The sequence below is a fragment of the Phyllostomus hastatus genome, unplaced genomic scaffold (genome assembly GCF_019186645.2).
Source record: "Phyllostomus hastatus isolate PE091 unplaced genomic scaffold, TTU_PhHast_1.1 phas_contig_17, whole genome shotgun sequence".
In the NCBI taxonomy this organism is placed as follows: Eukaryota; Metazoa; Chordata; class Mammalia; order Chiroptera; family Phyllostomidae; genus Phyllostomus; species Phyllostomus hastatus.
In genome coordinates, this window is record NW_025333664.1 from 12,243,112 (window position 1) to 12,256,295 (window position 13,184).

The 13,184-nt window shown below is 43.8% G+C and overlaps 1 protein-coding gene across 1 annotated transcript; it reads right to left on the reverse strand.

Annotated features, from left to right (window-relative positions):
- Positions 1–7,302: 7,302 nt before the first annotated feature.
- SRSF6 (serine and arginine rich splicing factor 6) lies at positions 7,303–11,207 on the reverse strand. Its single transcript, XM_045833496.1, has 6 exons — positions 10,945–11,207; positions 10,571–10,719; positions 9,158–9,282; positions 8,804–9,012; positions 8,463–8,546; positions 7,303–8,359 (listed from the first exon to the last, which is right to left on the reverse strand). The coding sequence occupies exons 1-6, from the start codon at positions 11,049–11,051 to the stop codon at positions 7,996–7,998; spliced, it is 1,038 nt and encodes a 345-aa protein (XP_045689452.1). The 5' UTR covers positions 11,052–11,207; the 3' UTR covers positions 7,303–7,995.
- Between the last annotated feature and the right edge of the window lie 1,977 nt (positions 11,208–13,184).

Consider the following 13,184-nt stretch of genomic DNA (forward strand, 5'->3'; position numbering starts at 1 on the left):
TGCGCAGCCTGTCTCGCTCTCATTTCGCTTGGTTTATCGGCTCTCAAATGTGGGACCGCCCGGTCAACCAGCCGCCTTGCATGCTGTGCCTTGCTTCACAATTGCCGCCTCGCTGGGTCTGCTGGTTGCCATCCTGCACCCGAGGTCTGCTAGCCGCTGCCTGGGAGCTCAGGGCCCGCCATTGCTGTCTAGTGCGCCCAGGGTGCCTTGCGCGCCCCGTACCACCGCTTTCTGTGCTGCGTGACCCCTCTCCCCTGGGCCGTCCACCTCCGCCCCTCCTACAGGTCTGGATGAACGTGTCTATTTTAACCCCTTGGTTGTCAGACTTCCATACAGTTCAATTTTCTGTCAGTTCTGGTTGTTACTTTGTTTCTAAATTGTTGTCCTTATTTTGGTTGTGTGAGGAGGCACAGTGTGTCTACCTATGCCTCCATCTTGGCCAGAAGTCCCCCAACTCTGCTAAATGTCTGAACCTTGTTCTCAACATTCTGTTAGGATTTATGTTTTATGATGACGCTGAGGCACCCAGTGAAAAAGAATGAGCTGATTAAGTTGTATTTGTTTTCCATTGCTGCTGAATACACATCACCACGTGGTTACTGGTGTGAAATAACACTGACTTATCTTGTAGTTCTGGAGGTCAAGTCCAATTGGCCCTCACTGGCTCTCAAGGGGTCAGTAGAAGTACCTTCCTTTCTGGAGGCACTACAGTTCGTTTTCTCTCATCCAGGTACTAGCCAGGCCCGGCCCTGCTTAGCTTCTGAGATCAGAGATCGGGCGAGTTCAGGGCGGTATGGCCATAGACTGCGGTAACAAATTACCATGAATTTGGTGGCTTAAAACAACATAAATTTATCTAATAGTTCTGGAACTCAGAAGTCCAAAATGGGTTTCACTGGGCCAAGTTCAAGGTGTAGACAGCTCTGTGCTCGCTCCAGAAACTACGGAGAATTGTCTTCAGCCTTGTGGTCCCTTCCATTTTCAAAGCCATCTTCCAGTCTCTCTGTGCTTCTATTTTCACATTTTCTGACTTTTGACCTTCCAGCCTCTCAGTTTATAAGGACTCTTGTGATTACACTGGGCCCACCTGAATAATCTCACTTCCAGACTTTAATCCAATCACATCAGCAATGTCCCCTTTACCTACTTACTTGGAGAACTTTTATAAGAGTTTATCTGAGCCAAACTAATGGCATATGCCGGGGAGCAAGATCTCAAATGTTGCCGTCTGCAATATCCCGTTTACCATGTAAGGTGACAGTCAGGTTTCAGGGATTAGAAAGTAGGGGTCTCTGGGAGAAGGGAGGGGAGGATCTCATCCACCAAGTATGTCACCCTTGCTAAAATTCCGTGGTCAAAATCAAAGGATGGGAGTACTCTGTTTACAGAGGGGAAATGGGGATATGTAGGAAAAGGTATTTTGAAAAGTGCACGTATATATAAAAGTTCTGACAGTAACCTCATCTACCACACATTCACTGAGGCCTTTTGTGTTTATGGAATGTGACTGTGGATCTTGGTGATTCCAGGTGCTATACTCGGAGGGCTTTCTGGAAACACCGATGAGCATCATCTTATTACCATCACAGCCACAGCTAAGGCTTCAGTTCCTGCTAGGTCTGCGGGGACAAGGTCATCTATAGCCAAAGCAGATGGAAGCTGTAATGGAAGATCTGATTTGCTCATTCCAATTGGAATGCTGTGAAATTTAGGTTCTGAATTTCCTTCTTTATCCTGTTATCCAGAGTAAGATGACACATTATCTGCTTTAAACCCTCTGAAGGTACAGAAAAGTTTCTGCAGGGTTATCAGATAAACAGTTTCCTCACCCTTTTGCTAGAACTGGCTCAGCATTCAGCTGAGGAAACACCTATGAGGGGAGGGAGGCCACGTCCCACCGCCCTGCTCTGAGCAGGTTAGAGCAAACTGGGCGTGCTGGGCCTGCTAGTGGGCCCCACTCAGTAAGAAGAGGGACACTCACAAATCAGAGGACCACTGGACAGCTGTGATGGGGAGGGGATTCAAAATGGCTGCACTGAGTCAGGGCCAAAAGGGTGGGTGTTCAACCTGAAGAGGAACTTCACAAGAGCAGAAAGTAACATGATCTCTGTAGCCTGAGGAAGAATCAGGCAGTGGTTGCCCTGGCTCTGCCCATGGAAAGGCCCCGGATGGTGTGGCTCAGTTGGCTGGGTGTCAACCTGCAAACCGAAAAGGTCCTCGGGTTTGATTCCTGGTCAGAGCACATGCCTGGGTTGCAGGCTTGTTCCCCAGTCACCAATCAATGTTTCTCTCCCTCTCTCTCTTTCAAAAATAAACTTAAAAAAGCCCTGACTGGTGTGGCTCAGTGGATTGAGTGCCAGCCTGCAAAGTGCGAGGTCACAGGTTCGATTCCTAGTCAGGGCACATGCCTGGGTTGCAGGCCAGTCCCCCAGTTGGGGCATGTGAGAATCTGATGTTTCTCTTTCTCCCTCCCTCCCTTCCTCTCTCTAAAAGTAAATAAAATCAATCTTAAAAAAAAAACAAACCCTTAAAAAAAAAAAGGCCTATGACCAGACTAGTAGCAGCAAGGAACACCCCAAGGGTCCAAGTCGTGGTTGCTAAATACCATTTCCAAATGAAAATAACCAGAGCTTAGAGAAATGGCTAATTCCAGGTATAGGACTAAAAAGATGAGCCTGGATTTTACTGATAGACTCTTTCACTTTAAACTCTAGAAAAAAAATGATAAAAATAAAAAGATGAGTCTGGAAATCTTACCACACCAGAAAGCAGGAAGCTGCAAAGATTATTAGGGTTGTTTCGGAAGAACTCAGGAGGCAACTTGACTCCCACTGACCAAAGATGGAGGAACAAGGTGATATCAACAGGAAGTGCTATGGACTAGGGAAAAAATGTGTTCTTCTCTAAAACCAATAAATGAAAGTTAAAAAAACCCGTATTTTAAAATCGTGGCTTCATGGTTGAATGGATCTAGGCAAAGATCAATGGCTGCCAATATGACAAGAGCAGACACCCTATAGATTCAGGAAATGTAAGGTATCGTTTACAAATGCATACTGAACTACCTTCACCTGAAATGCCTAGGACTCCCTTCAGAGTTCCCTGGGGAAGTGGACAGACATACAGATATTGTTAAAGCTGGTTGAGTACACGGGAGGCTCATACCACTCTCTGGCTGTTTGAATGGGTGTAACAGTAGTAACAGCAATTTATTGGGTTGGCCAAAAAGTTCATTTAGTTTTTTTTGTACAATGGCTCTAGTAGTGCTCAGCTGTCTTGAACTTCTTGAAATCAATTTTCTTAGATTGTATTGTGACAGCTGTGCATTTAAAAAATGTTTTCAAACATGGTGCATTTTGGGGCAGCCATTTTAATGTTGGAGATGGAAGAAACTATGCAATATTTTCAGCATATTATGCTTTAGCTAACATACTCAAAATATCCACATCAATAGTTATTGGTGAAAATGAAAATCAATAGTTATTTTATGGAAAAACATATGGACTTTTCAACCAACCCAATATTTAAATAGTACACTCAAAGCTGTTCATGAATGACAATAGTAGTGGATATTCAGCGACTCTGTTTTGCCTTTTTCCTCAACGGGCTGGAATATTAGAGTTTGACTATCCTGTTTATAGAACATTTTAACAAAGGAAACTACTACTTAACCAGTGGCTATGCCAAGCCCTCTGGGAACAGCACTCGTCACTCCTCACAATATGAGAAGGTGCGGTTTTGCAGACTGGGGCACGGCTTGTTTTCTGCTGAGTGTACCTTGCATCTCCGTGAAAGCGGCCTCCGGCTCCCTTTCGGCCCAGGGCTGGGGGAAGCCCTGATGCTTTCACCGGCAGTGGAAGCCAGTCTGATGGCACCAACGCTCCTCCTGAGGCAGCTCTTTCTCGAAATCCAAGATGACTGGTTTCTTCTCCTCCAAAAACATAGAAACCCCCTTCTTTTGACCTCACCTTTCAAACAGTCTATCCTTCCCAGAAAACACTTCCTTTCATTAGAATGCCAATGAAACTTAGAAATTCAATGTTGACGGTGGGTGAATTTGGTAAGGAACTTGGGTGTTTGACTCACTACAGTTACCCGCTTTAATTACTGATTATAAAGTAATTTATAGTAAGTCATTACTACCATTAAAGTAATGGATGACTTAAGGGATCCGGATTATCACAATGTGCCACTATATATGATGCACTGAGGGTAGTCTTACTCGTTTTATTTCTGCCAAAAAATGCAATGAGGAGCTACTAAGTAAGCCCATATTGAGGGGAATTCTACAAAATAACTGTCCTTTACTCTTCAAAAATGACAAGGTGAAGAAAAAGGTTAACAACCTGTTCCAGATTAAAGAAGACTTTAAGAGTCGTGAAAACAAAATTCAACAAATGACCCATGATCTATGGAAAAATTTAAGACACTGTAGGACAACTGATAAAAAATATAATTAGGATTGTAGATTATACAACAGTATATTATCAATGCTAATTTCCTGGTTTCCCTAATCGAATACTATGGTTATATAACAAAATGTTCCTGTTCCTAGAAAATGAACATTTTTCTAGAGATAAAACAGCAAGTCAGTCTTTTAGGTGGCTCAAGGAAAAAAACCGCATGTAAATCGAAGTAATTGGTGAATGGGAAAAAAGTTTCTTTTTTATACTGGTTAGTTTTCAAGTTTGAAATTTTATCAAAAGAATTTTAGGTCTACTCATTCTTGACTTGAGGAATTGAGTATTGAATAGGCAGTTTTAATGCTTTAGGGCTGCTCCCAATCCTCTGCTTACGAATCTTCATGCTAATGCTCAACTATTGCCTTGGAAATGTTTTCAAAATTAGGTGTAAATATGAATGCTAAATGAATGTTTAATTACAAGTAGTCTCCTATTGTAAGCTGTATTTAGTTTCACTCGTCTTTATAAAACACAAACAAGCCACAATGACACTATCTGGGGAATGTGATCTTTCTCGATTTACATCTCCAAAAGGATGCATTAATAATCCTGTTTTTCTCCAAAGCTGGATTTTACTGTTGCTCTTGGGTATCTTCTGATTTTTGAACCATGATCCTTTCTGGTGAAGTGTGAAGTTACGTCACTTCATCCAGTACTGTACTGGAGGCCCATTTGCAAGGTTGCTGTAGGACAGCCAAGCAATTCTTATTTAGGATCTAGACCAATGACATAATTCTATGAACTAATCCTTTTAACAAATAGAAGCATACATGGTGCTTGGGATACAAACACGGGTTTTATTCAGGATATGGCCGCTGCCTCAGAAAGCTAAATTAGTGTAAACTGATAATTACTCTGCTAGGTTGATAAATTATGTAAGAGCTCTGGAAGTTGCACTGCATGAAATACTGAAAATTTGTTTTCATTCATGTTGCACAACTAAGTCAGATTACCGACTTCAGAAAAAGTTGGTACTGAAAAAAATGCACACATCCTCTCTACAGAATGTCAGTCAGGGATTTAACGCAGAGCTACGCATTGGTAGGTACTAAGTGAAAACAAGCTGCAGAACACAACTCACAGCATGAACAGCTTATTGGCACAGGCACCACGCCACTATCAACAGTGGCTACCTTGGTAAGCAGGCTCTAAAGGAAATACGCAGTAGTCTAAATATATAGTTTTTTGTGATTAGTTAAATCAGTACTTAAGAAACATCCACTGCCACAGGGCTAAAACTGGATAGTCAGAAAACAATGTTTTTTAAAAAGCACATAAAAATATGATGGTTCCTAAGCATAAACTGCCCAAGTTTAGAGCACTCCAAGTCTAAATTAAGAACTTGGGAAAAAATGATTAATGCTTCTTAGTGTATCACAAAAAATTGTCATGGAAAATGTTCAAACTGCTACGATATAAAAATGAGTAAGCTTTTTGTGAAAATGGGATTGATACAAAGTGTCAATCGTTTAATCGTTCCCATTAGTACTATGGTACTGTTCTAAGTACTTCTCACGTATTAGCCTTTACCCTTCACAACCCAGGAGGGTTCACCCCTGCCATTTCATGGGTGACACTGAAGCACGAAAAGGGTTGATGATGATGCTGACCCCCAACTCACTGCTTCAGAGGAACTGAAAACAAGATCACTTTTCTCACGTTCCAGTTAGGAATAGCTCCAATTTGAAAGACCACTTTTCAAGAAATCTGGTACTAAGGGGCATATACAATAAATTCAAAACAAACCTTTCCCTTAGTAAGCATTTTATTGAGGAGATAAAGCAAAAAAAAAAAAAAAAAGTTAACAAAGTGGGAGAAAGATACCAAAGACGAAAGATGGTAACACAGGAGCAGGGCGGTCTTAAACTTGCCACAAAGGCACTATGGTGTATCCATCAACAGTCAGGTGAAAGAAAAGGGGTTGAGCTCACTTCTTTTGCTCTCTATCAACTTAATACACCACCCAGTCACAGATCAACATGTGGCCTGTTGTAGAGTCGGAACCAACTCACAAGTTAGCAAGGAACTAAACATTTTATCAGTCTACCGTTCTCAAGTGGACCAGTGCTAGAGTGGTTTAGCTGTCTAATGAACGATGTAGGTCCACAGGCATGGATAAAACCAGATTTTTAGTAAGCTGGTCTTTGCTATTGTTAGAATTTTTTACAAGTGCAAGAATTTACCTATACCCACTATGGACCAGCTAACAATGTGGAACACCTGCCTACAAACCATGTGATATAACATTAACATGAGAATGTGACATCCTTTTAGAGAGTCAAATTTCACTTTGTAATGTTCCCCACCTCCTTCTATAAGCTTTTGTTCTTTCCTTAAAAACAACGGAACTTTGGTCAAGGTCAACTCTTACACTAACTTGTGGTTAAACACCAAATTCTGAAAAGCAATGGAAGCTCGCCTCTTAAGTCATTAACTTCTTTTTTCAAATCTGCAAAGCAATGACCTTTAATTACAAGCACCAACCTCTTCTCTGAAATTCTGCAATTTATACTGGAAAAAAAAAAGACCCATTTTTTCTTTTTTAAAATATTATGCTATTTTTATTTTTATTAATCTTTTTTTAGATTTTATTTATTTTTAGAGAGGGAAGGGAGGGAGAAAGAGAAACATCAATGTGCGGTTGCTGGAGGCCGTAGCATGTGCCCTGACTGGGAATTGAACCAGCGACAGGTTCGCAGCTCGCGCTCAATCCCCTGAGCTACGCCAGCCAGGGCCAACACCCATTTCTTATAAACATCTAAATTAAAAAGTATCAAAGTAAAGAAAAGAAGATTTCATTATTTAAAATCCATTAATTTAGGCAAAATTGTATAACAGATTGACTACAAAATATTTTATTTTTTAACTTAACTTGTTAAATGGGCAGATACAATGACTTTGGCAAATTTGATTAACAACAAAATAATTTTATCCAAATTTAATAATTTATTGCTGGTTTGAAGCTTTCCTTGTTTTACACTTAGGTAGAATTTACATTGTTTCCACAAACAGCAGATATCAATATTTAAAGGAATTACTAGTGACCTATTCAATAAGGCAATTATCTTGGTAACAAACTTTTATTGAAATCTTACATAACTTAGGCTTTATAAAAAGCCAACATAATTGAAAAATGGGTTCTCCCTCTAAAGCCTTAAGTATCCAAAGCTTGAAACTGTTTAAATTGAAAAGCAAACAAATAAAACAATAAAACCCCTGCAGCAGATCCTGCTGAAATACTTAAAAAAAAAAAAAAAAAATCTAAATGAGCTTAATCTTTACAAAAGTTATTTTAGCTCAAAAGCTATAAAATCAAAGTTATCTTAATTCTACAAAGAAGGAAGGAGGTCTTCATGCCACCATTTCTTTAGAACCCCACCTTTTTCATCAAATTTGGCCACAAATTTTTGTGTGCCCTTGTTTTCAGGGGATTCCTCTTGCGGGAGAGGCCAAGTACAAACATGGAAGAGTAACTGCCTAAGCAAGTAGGAAAGTGTTCCATAATAGTGTGCAAAGAACATAGAGTTCTGGATTAATCTCTGGAACTTGATCTGGACCGTGACCTTGACTTTGAGTGGGATCTAGAACGGGATCTTGAAGCTCTTTTTGGTGGAGGGGACACAGAATGAGCCTTTGCGGGTGGAGCAGGTACGGGAGATTTGGAATGAGACTGGCTCCTCGATCTAGATTTTGACTTTATATCACCTTTTCCATTTTCTTTGGGGGAACGAGATCGAGAACGAGACCTGCTTCGAGACTTCTCATACTCGTCCTTCGATCTGCTCCGAGAGCGTGAACGGGAGCCTCGATCAGACTTGGGCTTCGATTTGCTCTTTGATCTAGATTTCCTGCCTTTTGACCGAGACCGAGATCGACCTTTGCTCCGAGACCTGGATCTGAACAAGAAAAGCCAAGTTTTTCTTTCAATATGTTGCCAGAACACACAAGTATCCACAAACAAGTACAGTAACATTCAGAGGAAGACTCAACATTACTCACCGGGAGCGACTTTTTGAGACACTTCGAGATCTACTGCGGCTGCTCCTGCGACTCCTACTTCGTGACCTCCTTCTAGATCGAGACCTATAAGAACCATAAGAAAACCTTAATCTCAGTATGTCTCAACATGTTTGTGCCATTTACACAGAACAGACCAAATGACAAAATGTATTTGCTCACTACAATTTAAATCCACCATCAAAACATCTGGAAAAGAACCCCAAGATGCAGCCCAAACCTGACCTAATTTCAATTAGGTGTCAATTAAAATACTCCCATTTGAAATTTCTTCGTTTTTGGCAAATACTTTTTCCTCCCCTACCAATTACCCTTCAAATTACCTTGACCTGCTTCCAGAATAAGACCGCCTATGGCTCGATCGTGCTTTATCTTCAATGAGCCTAATATTTCTACCATTTATTTCGGTACCATCAAGCTTATCCAAAGCACGCTTCATGTCAGAGTAGGAGCGAAACTCAATCACTCCTTCGTTTGTGCGTTCTTTGTGAGCATCCGCATAGGTTACTTCACCTGCTTGTCTCATGAAATCCTAAAAAAACAAAACAAAACAGCAAGACAGGTCAGCCCCAAAAATGGAAAGAAAAAGATTTACATACTGTACTTTCAGGAATAAACAGAAACAAAAGCCTACTCTTTGAAACATTAGCTTTTATTTTGATCTATGTAGCACATACCTTTAAATCTTGCCAACTGCACCGACTAGAAAGATTTTCTACAATAAGCCTGAACTCTGTACGAACAGGTGGTCCATATTTGTCTCTGCCAGAAGTTCTCCGACTGCTGTATCCACCTCCACCACCTTTATCACATGAAGAAAACAATCAGATGCTTTGTAATGATAGGGACACATGTTTTTGAAAGTTAGTACAAACATATCAACTTTTATTTACTGGAGTAGGACTTTGCTATTATATTGCTAAACCTTTGATACAGTTGTGATTTGCCACAAATTAAATTAAGGGCAAGCCAAATAGACTAAATCCAACTAAACTTTTCCTGCAATCTGTTAGAGAGTGACTGCTCCTTTATTCAATTTACCTCGCTAAGTTTTATTTTACAGAACATTGTAAAATATAAAACTTAACTGATTACATGCATTTCTACATTTTACAAAAATGTTTACTAGTTACACTAAGTACTTACATCACAGTGTGAGGTTTTTGGTGGTGGTTTGGCCACAAAACACGCAAGGTAACAGTCACCTAGTTCAGATTAACCAGTTTTGTCTAACCCTTGGAATCCTCACCATCACCCTGCGTCTAATGGCAAAAGGCTGCTGTCGTCATGGCTTCCGGTAAGGTCAGCCAAAGGGTCATAGGGCAAGGGTCACACAATGTATGGAAAAGCCAAGGCCAATCAGGAAAGGCAGTCATCTTAGCCTCAGTGGACACAGCCTCAGCCCCATTGGTCACTTTCAAATTGAAACATCAAGGACTTGTTAAAAAGTTTGAATTCAACATGCAACAATTTCAACATCAAACATTTAACATAACCAACCCCCCACCTCCTCCCAATAACATGCCCCCATTAATTCAAGTACAGCATAAAGCTTATTTAGGTCTACTTGTGGTAAATACCACATTAGTTCAATATAGTACTTTCTTTGGCCCCCGCCAATCTTAATAACTCTAAGTCTAAACTTACAGCCCCTCCCCATTCCCCGCCCCCACCCCACCTCCACCCCAGCCAGTCCCCAAACTTCTACGCTGCGACACTCACATTTCTAGCTAATGCACTGACAGGTAAGCAAGGGAGATACAACAAATACAGCCATCCCTCACTTCCTTGGTGAGCAGAGCCCACGACAGTGCTGACAGGGGCCCAGAACAACCCACCCCCTCCCAACATAGCAGAGGAACCCCAAACACCCCAGCTCTGACTAGGCAAACCCCACAACCCAATCTCCGCGCTCCGGCGTCCCGTGACTGCCCTGGGCAGGCGTGTAGGCCGAGGGTCCAGGGGACACCCAAGTAAACCGACCCCGCCTACCGCGCCTGCCCAGGCTGGGAGGCCCCACCCCGCCCCCTCTAGGCCTGCGCCCGCCCCCCCGGTCCCAGAGGCGCGGAGCGCGCGGGGGTGGGACTCACTGCGGCTTCCGTAGCTGTAGCCGTCGCGATCGCGGCGCGGGCCCCGAGCGTGTTCTACGATGACGCGCTCGCCACAGAGGTCCTTGCCGTTCAGCTCGTAAACGGCGTCGTCGGCGTCGCGGGAGTCCTCGAACTCCACGAAGCCGTACCTAAGGGGCGGTGCGAGGGCCGGGAACAGGCGGGGCGTCGTTAGGCCGGGGACGCGCACGCGGCCCCGCCCCCTCGCGCGCTCCGGCAGCCCCGCGCCGCCGCCGCCATCTTGGAGGCCGTGCGACGCGGCACCGCGGCCTTGATCGCCTCTCCTGTTAAGAGTGTCCCGCCGACGCTAGGCCCGAAGCGCTGCGGAGCGACGCAGGCGCTCAGGGCCGACTCACCCATTTTTAAGATCTATTTCGAGGAGGCGGCCGTAGCCACTGAAAAAGCGCTGAATGTCCTTCTCCCTGACGTGGTAGCTAAGGCGTCCTATGTAGACGCGCGGCATGTCCGTGGCGGGCGAGGGGCCCGGAGGCTGCTGCCGAAAGATGGCCCGTAAGGCAGAAACCGCGGTGCGGGTGTGGGGACGTCAAGAGCCCAAACACGCACCTTTCGCAGGAGCGGCGGCCAAGCCCAGCCACACAATGGTGTGCGCGCGCGCCCGTGTTACGCTATAAGGGCGGGCGGCCGGGGCGGGGCCCGACGCGTTACGTCAGCGCGTAGCACGTACCGCCCCTCCCCCTCCGGTGCCTGAGCTTTCTGCCCTAGGGTGACTTGCTGTTCCGCCGCTTAGGAGGTTTCGAGGAAATGCTGTTCCACTCGCTCACAGAATTTTCTCCACTCATCTTTGGGAGCGTAGTATCCCGTCGTTTAGACACGGACTTGTGTTCTAATTTGTAACTTCTAAAAATCTTCTGCGTGATCTCTTCGAGTCTGGCGCTAGGGAGGCAGGCTAGGAGAGTCCCCATTTTGCATTGGTTCTCGAGGTTGTCATAATAGGTGTCCGCGGTCTTGGATTGGTTCGTTAAAACGAGACTGCATATTTCTCCACGGATTGGCTCCCGCTTTGCTGGGTGGGGAACGCGGTCATTTCACTGAATTCGAAGTTTGCGCTCCGCGGTTGTGACTTCGTGGAGGGCGCGTTGGGCGCTCGCATCCTGCTGGCTTCTGTATCTCTTCGTCTCGTTCCTAAACGTCTTCAGCTCTCACCGCCTTCCTGCACGTCCCCCTTACACCCTTGTAGGTCTTTCTTGGAGCACTGGCAGTTGGAGCCACCTGTAGATTGCTGAGTACGGGACAATCGAACGCTCGCCCTAGGTGTTCGCAAAGGGAACACGGCTAAGGCCTCTGGCTCAAGAAAGTTAAGCAAGACCTCGCTGTTGTCCTACAGAGTTGCGCACTTTTTCTCCCCCATATGGAGAGTCCGTTGCCCCAGTGCCATCCCTTCCCCCATTGGTTTGGAAAGCAACTTATCTATGTGGCAGAAATATACATTTTTCAGTTTATCATTAGCGATGCCATTTAAAGCTGGAGAACTAGATGAAAACCCCAACAAAGTATAAGTGGAGCGTGGAAGACCCTGAGGCGTACTCTGAAACTTAAGTGCAGGAAAGGAGAGTAGAGAGAGAGGTAGGGAAAAAACCGTGAGAGCATGGTGTCATAGACGCTAAGAGAAAAAGGGTACCGCTGACTCAATACTGGCTGTTCAGCTGTTTCCGAATATTCCAGCTCTTCTAGAGCGGCAGTCTTGATATTCTTCGGCTTCTGATTGAAAGGAGGGGATTTCATCCCCCATGGGACATTGGACCAAGTCTGCAGACATGGTGGTTTTCACGACTGTTACACCAAGTGTTAAAATGAAAGAAAATAGGTGTATTTTTTTTTTTAAATCGTGGAATATAATAGGGAAAGGGGAATTCAACAATGTGGTAACATTTTTTTTTCACTCATCAAATTGTCAATATTTTGAAACTTAAAATTCATTGTTGACTAGAGGTGAACCAGAAAATGACACTCATAGTGTTGGTGGGACTGAACATTATTTTGGGGGGGTATGATGGGGTAGGACTTATTAAAAGATGCATATGTGGAGTGGGGTTTCACCTCCTCCCCATTTGCAGTTCATTTATCCAGAGAGAAAGGTGCAGCTGAGGTCATCTTTCACTTCCTCTCACCTCTTTCCCCAAAGCCTGGTAGCTACTCCTGAACAAAAACCCTGAGGGGTCAAGTATATGGTGACAGGAGACTAGTTTTAGGTGGTGAGCAAACAAGGCAGTATACAGGTGACATATAGACTTGCACACTTGAAACCTATAATCTTATTAACCAATGTCACCCCAGTAAATTTAATAAAAAACCCTGAACAGCATTGGCTACATTAGAGGAAACAATCAGAAATACCACTGAAGGGAGTGCTGGGCCATCAGCCTTCTGTGGAGTCTGGGTGATGACTCTGTCGTATCACCACTGTCTTGTCTCCTCTGACTCCAGGTCTCCTGGCTTCCTTTTGTAAGCACCTAGGGATTCAATATATTGGGCCCACCTGGACAATCCAGGATCATGCCCCATCTCAAGAAAAGGCCTTGATTTAAACCCCATCTGCAAAGTCCCTTTTGCCATTTAAAGTATCTTCACATATTCT

Coding starts and splice junctions, on each gene's coding strand:
- SRSF6 (XM_045833496.1), bottom strand. CDS start 11,051: ATGCCGCGCGTCTACATAGGACGCCTTAGCTACCACGTCAGGGAGAAG. Junction 10,720..10,944: donor GAAATAGATCTTAAAAATGG/GTGAGTCGGCCC, acceptor ACCGCCCCTTAG/GTACGGCTTCGTGGAGTTCG. Junction 9,013..9,157: donor GCAGTTGGCAAGATTTAAAG/GTATGTGCTACA, acceptor TTGTTTTTTTAG/GATTTCATGAGACAAGCAGG.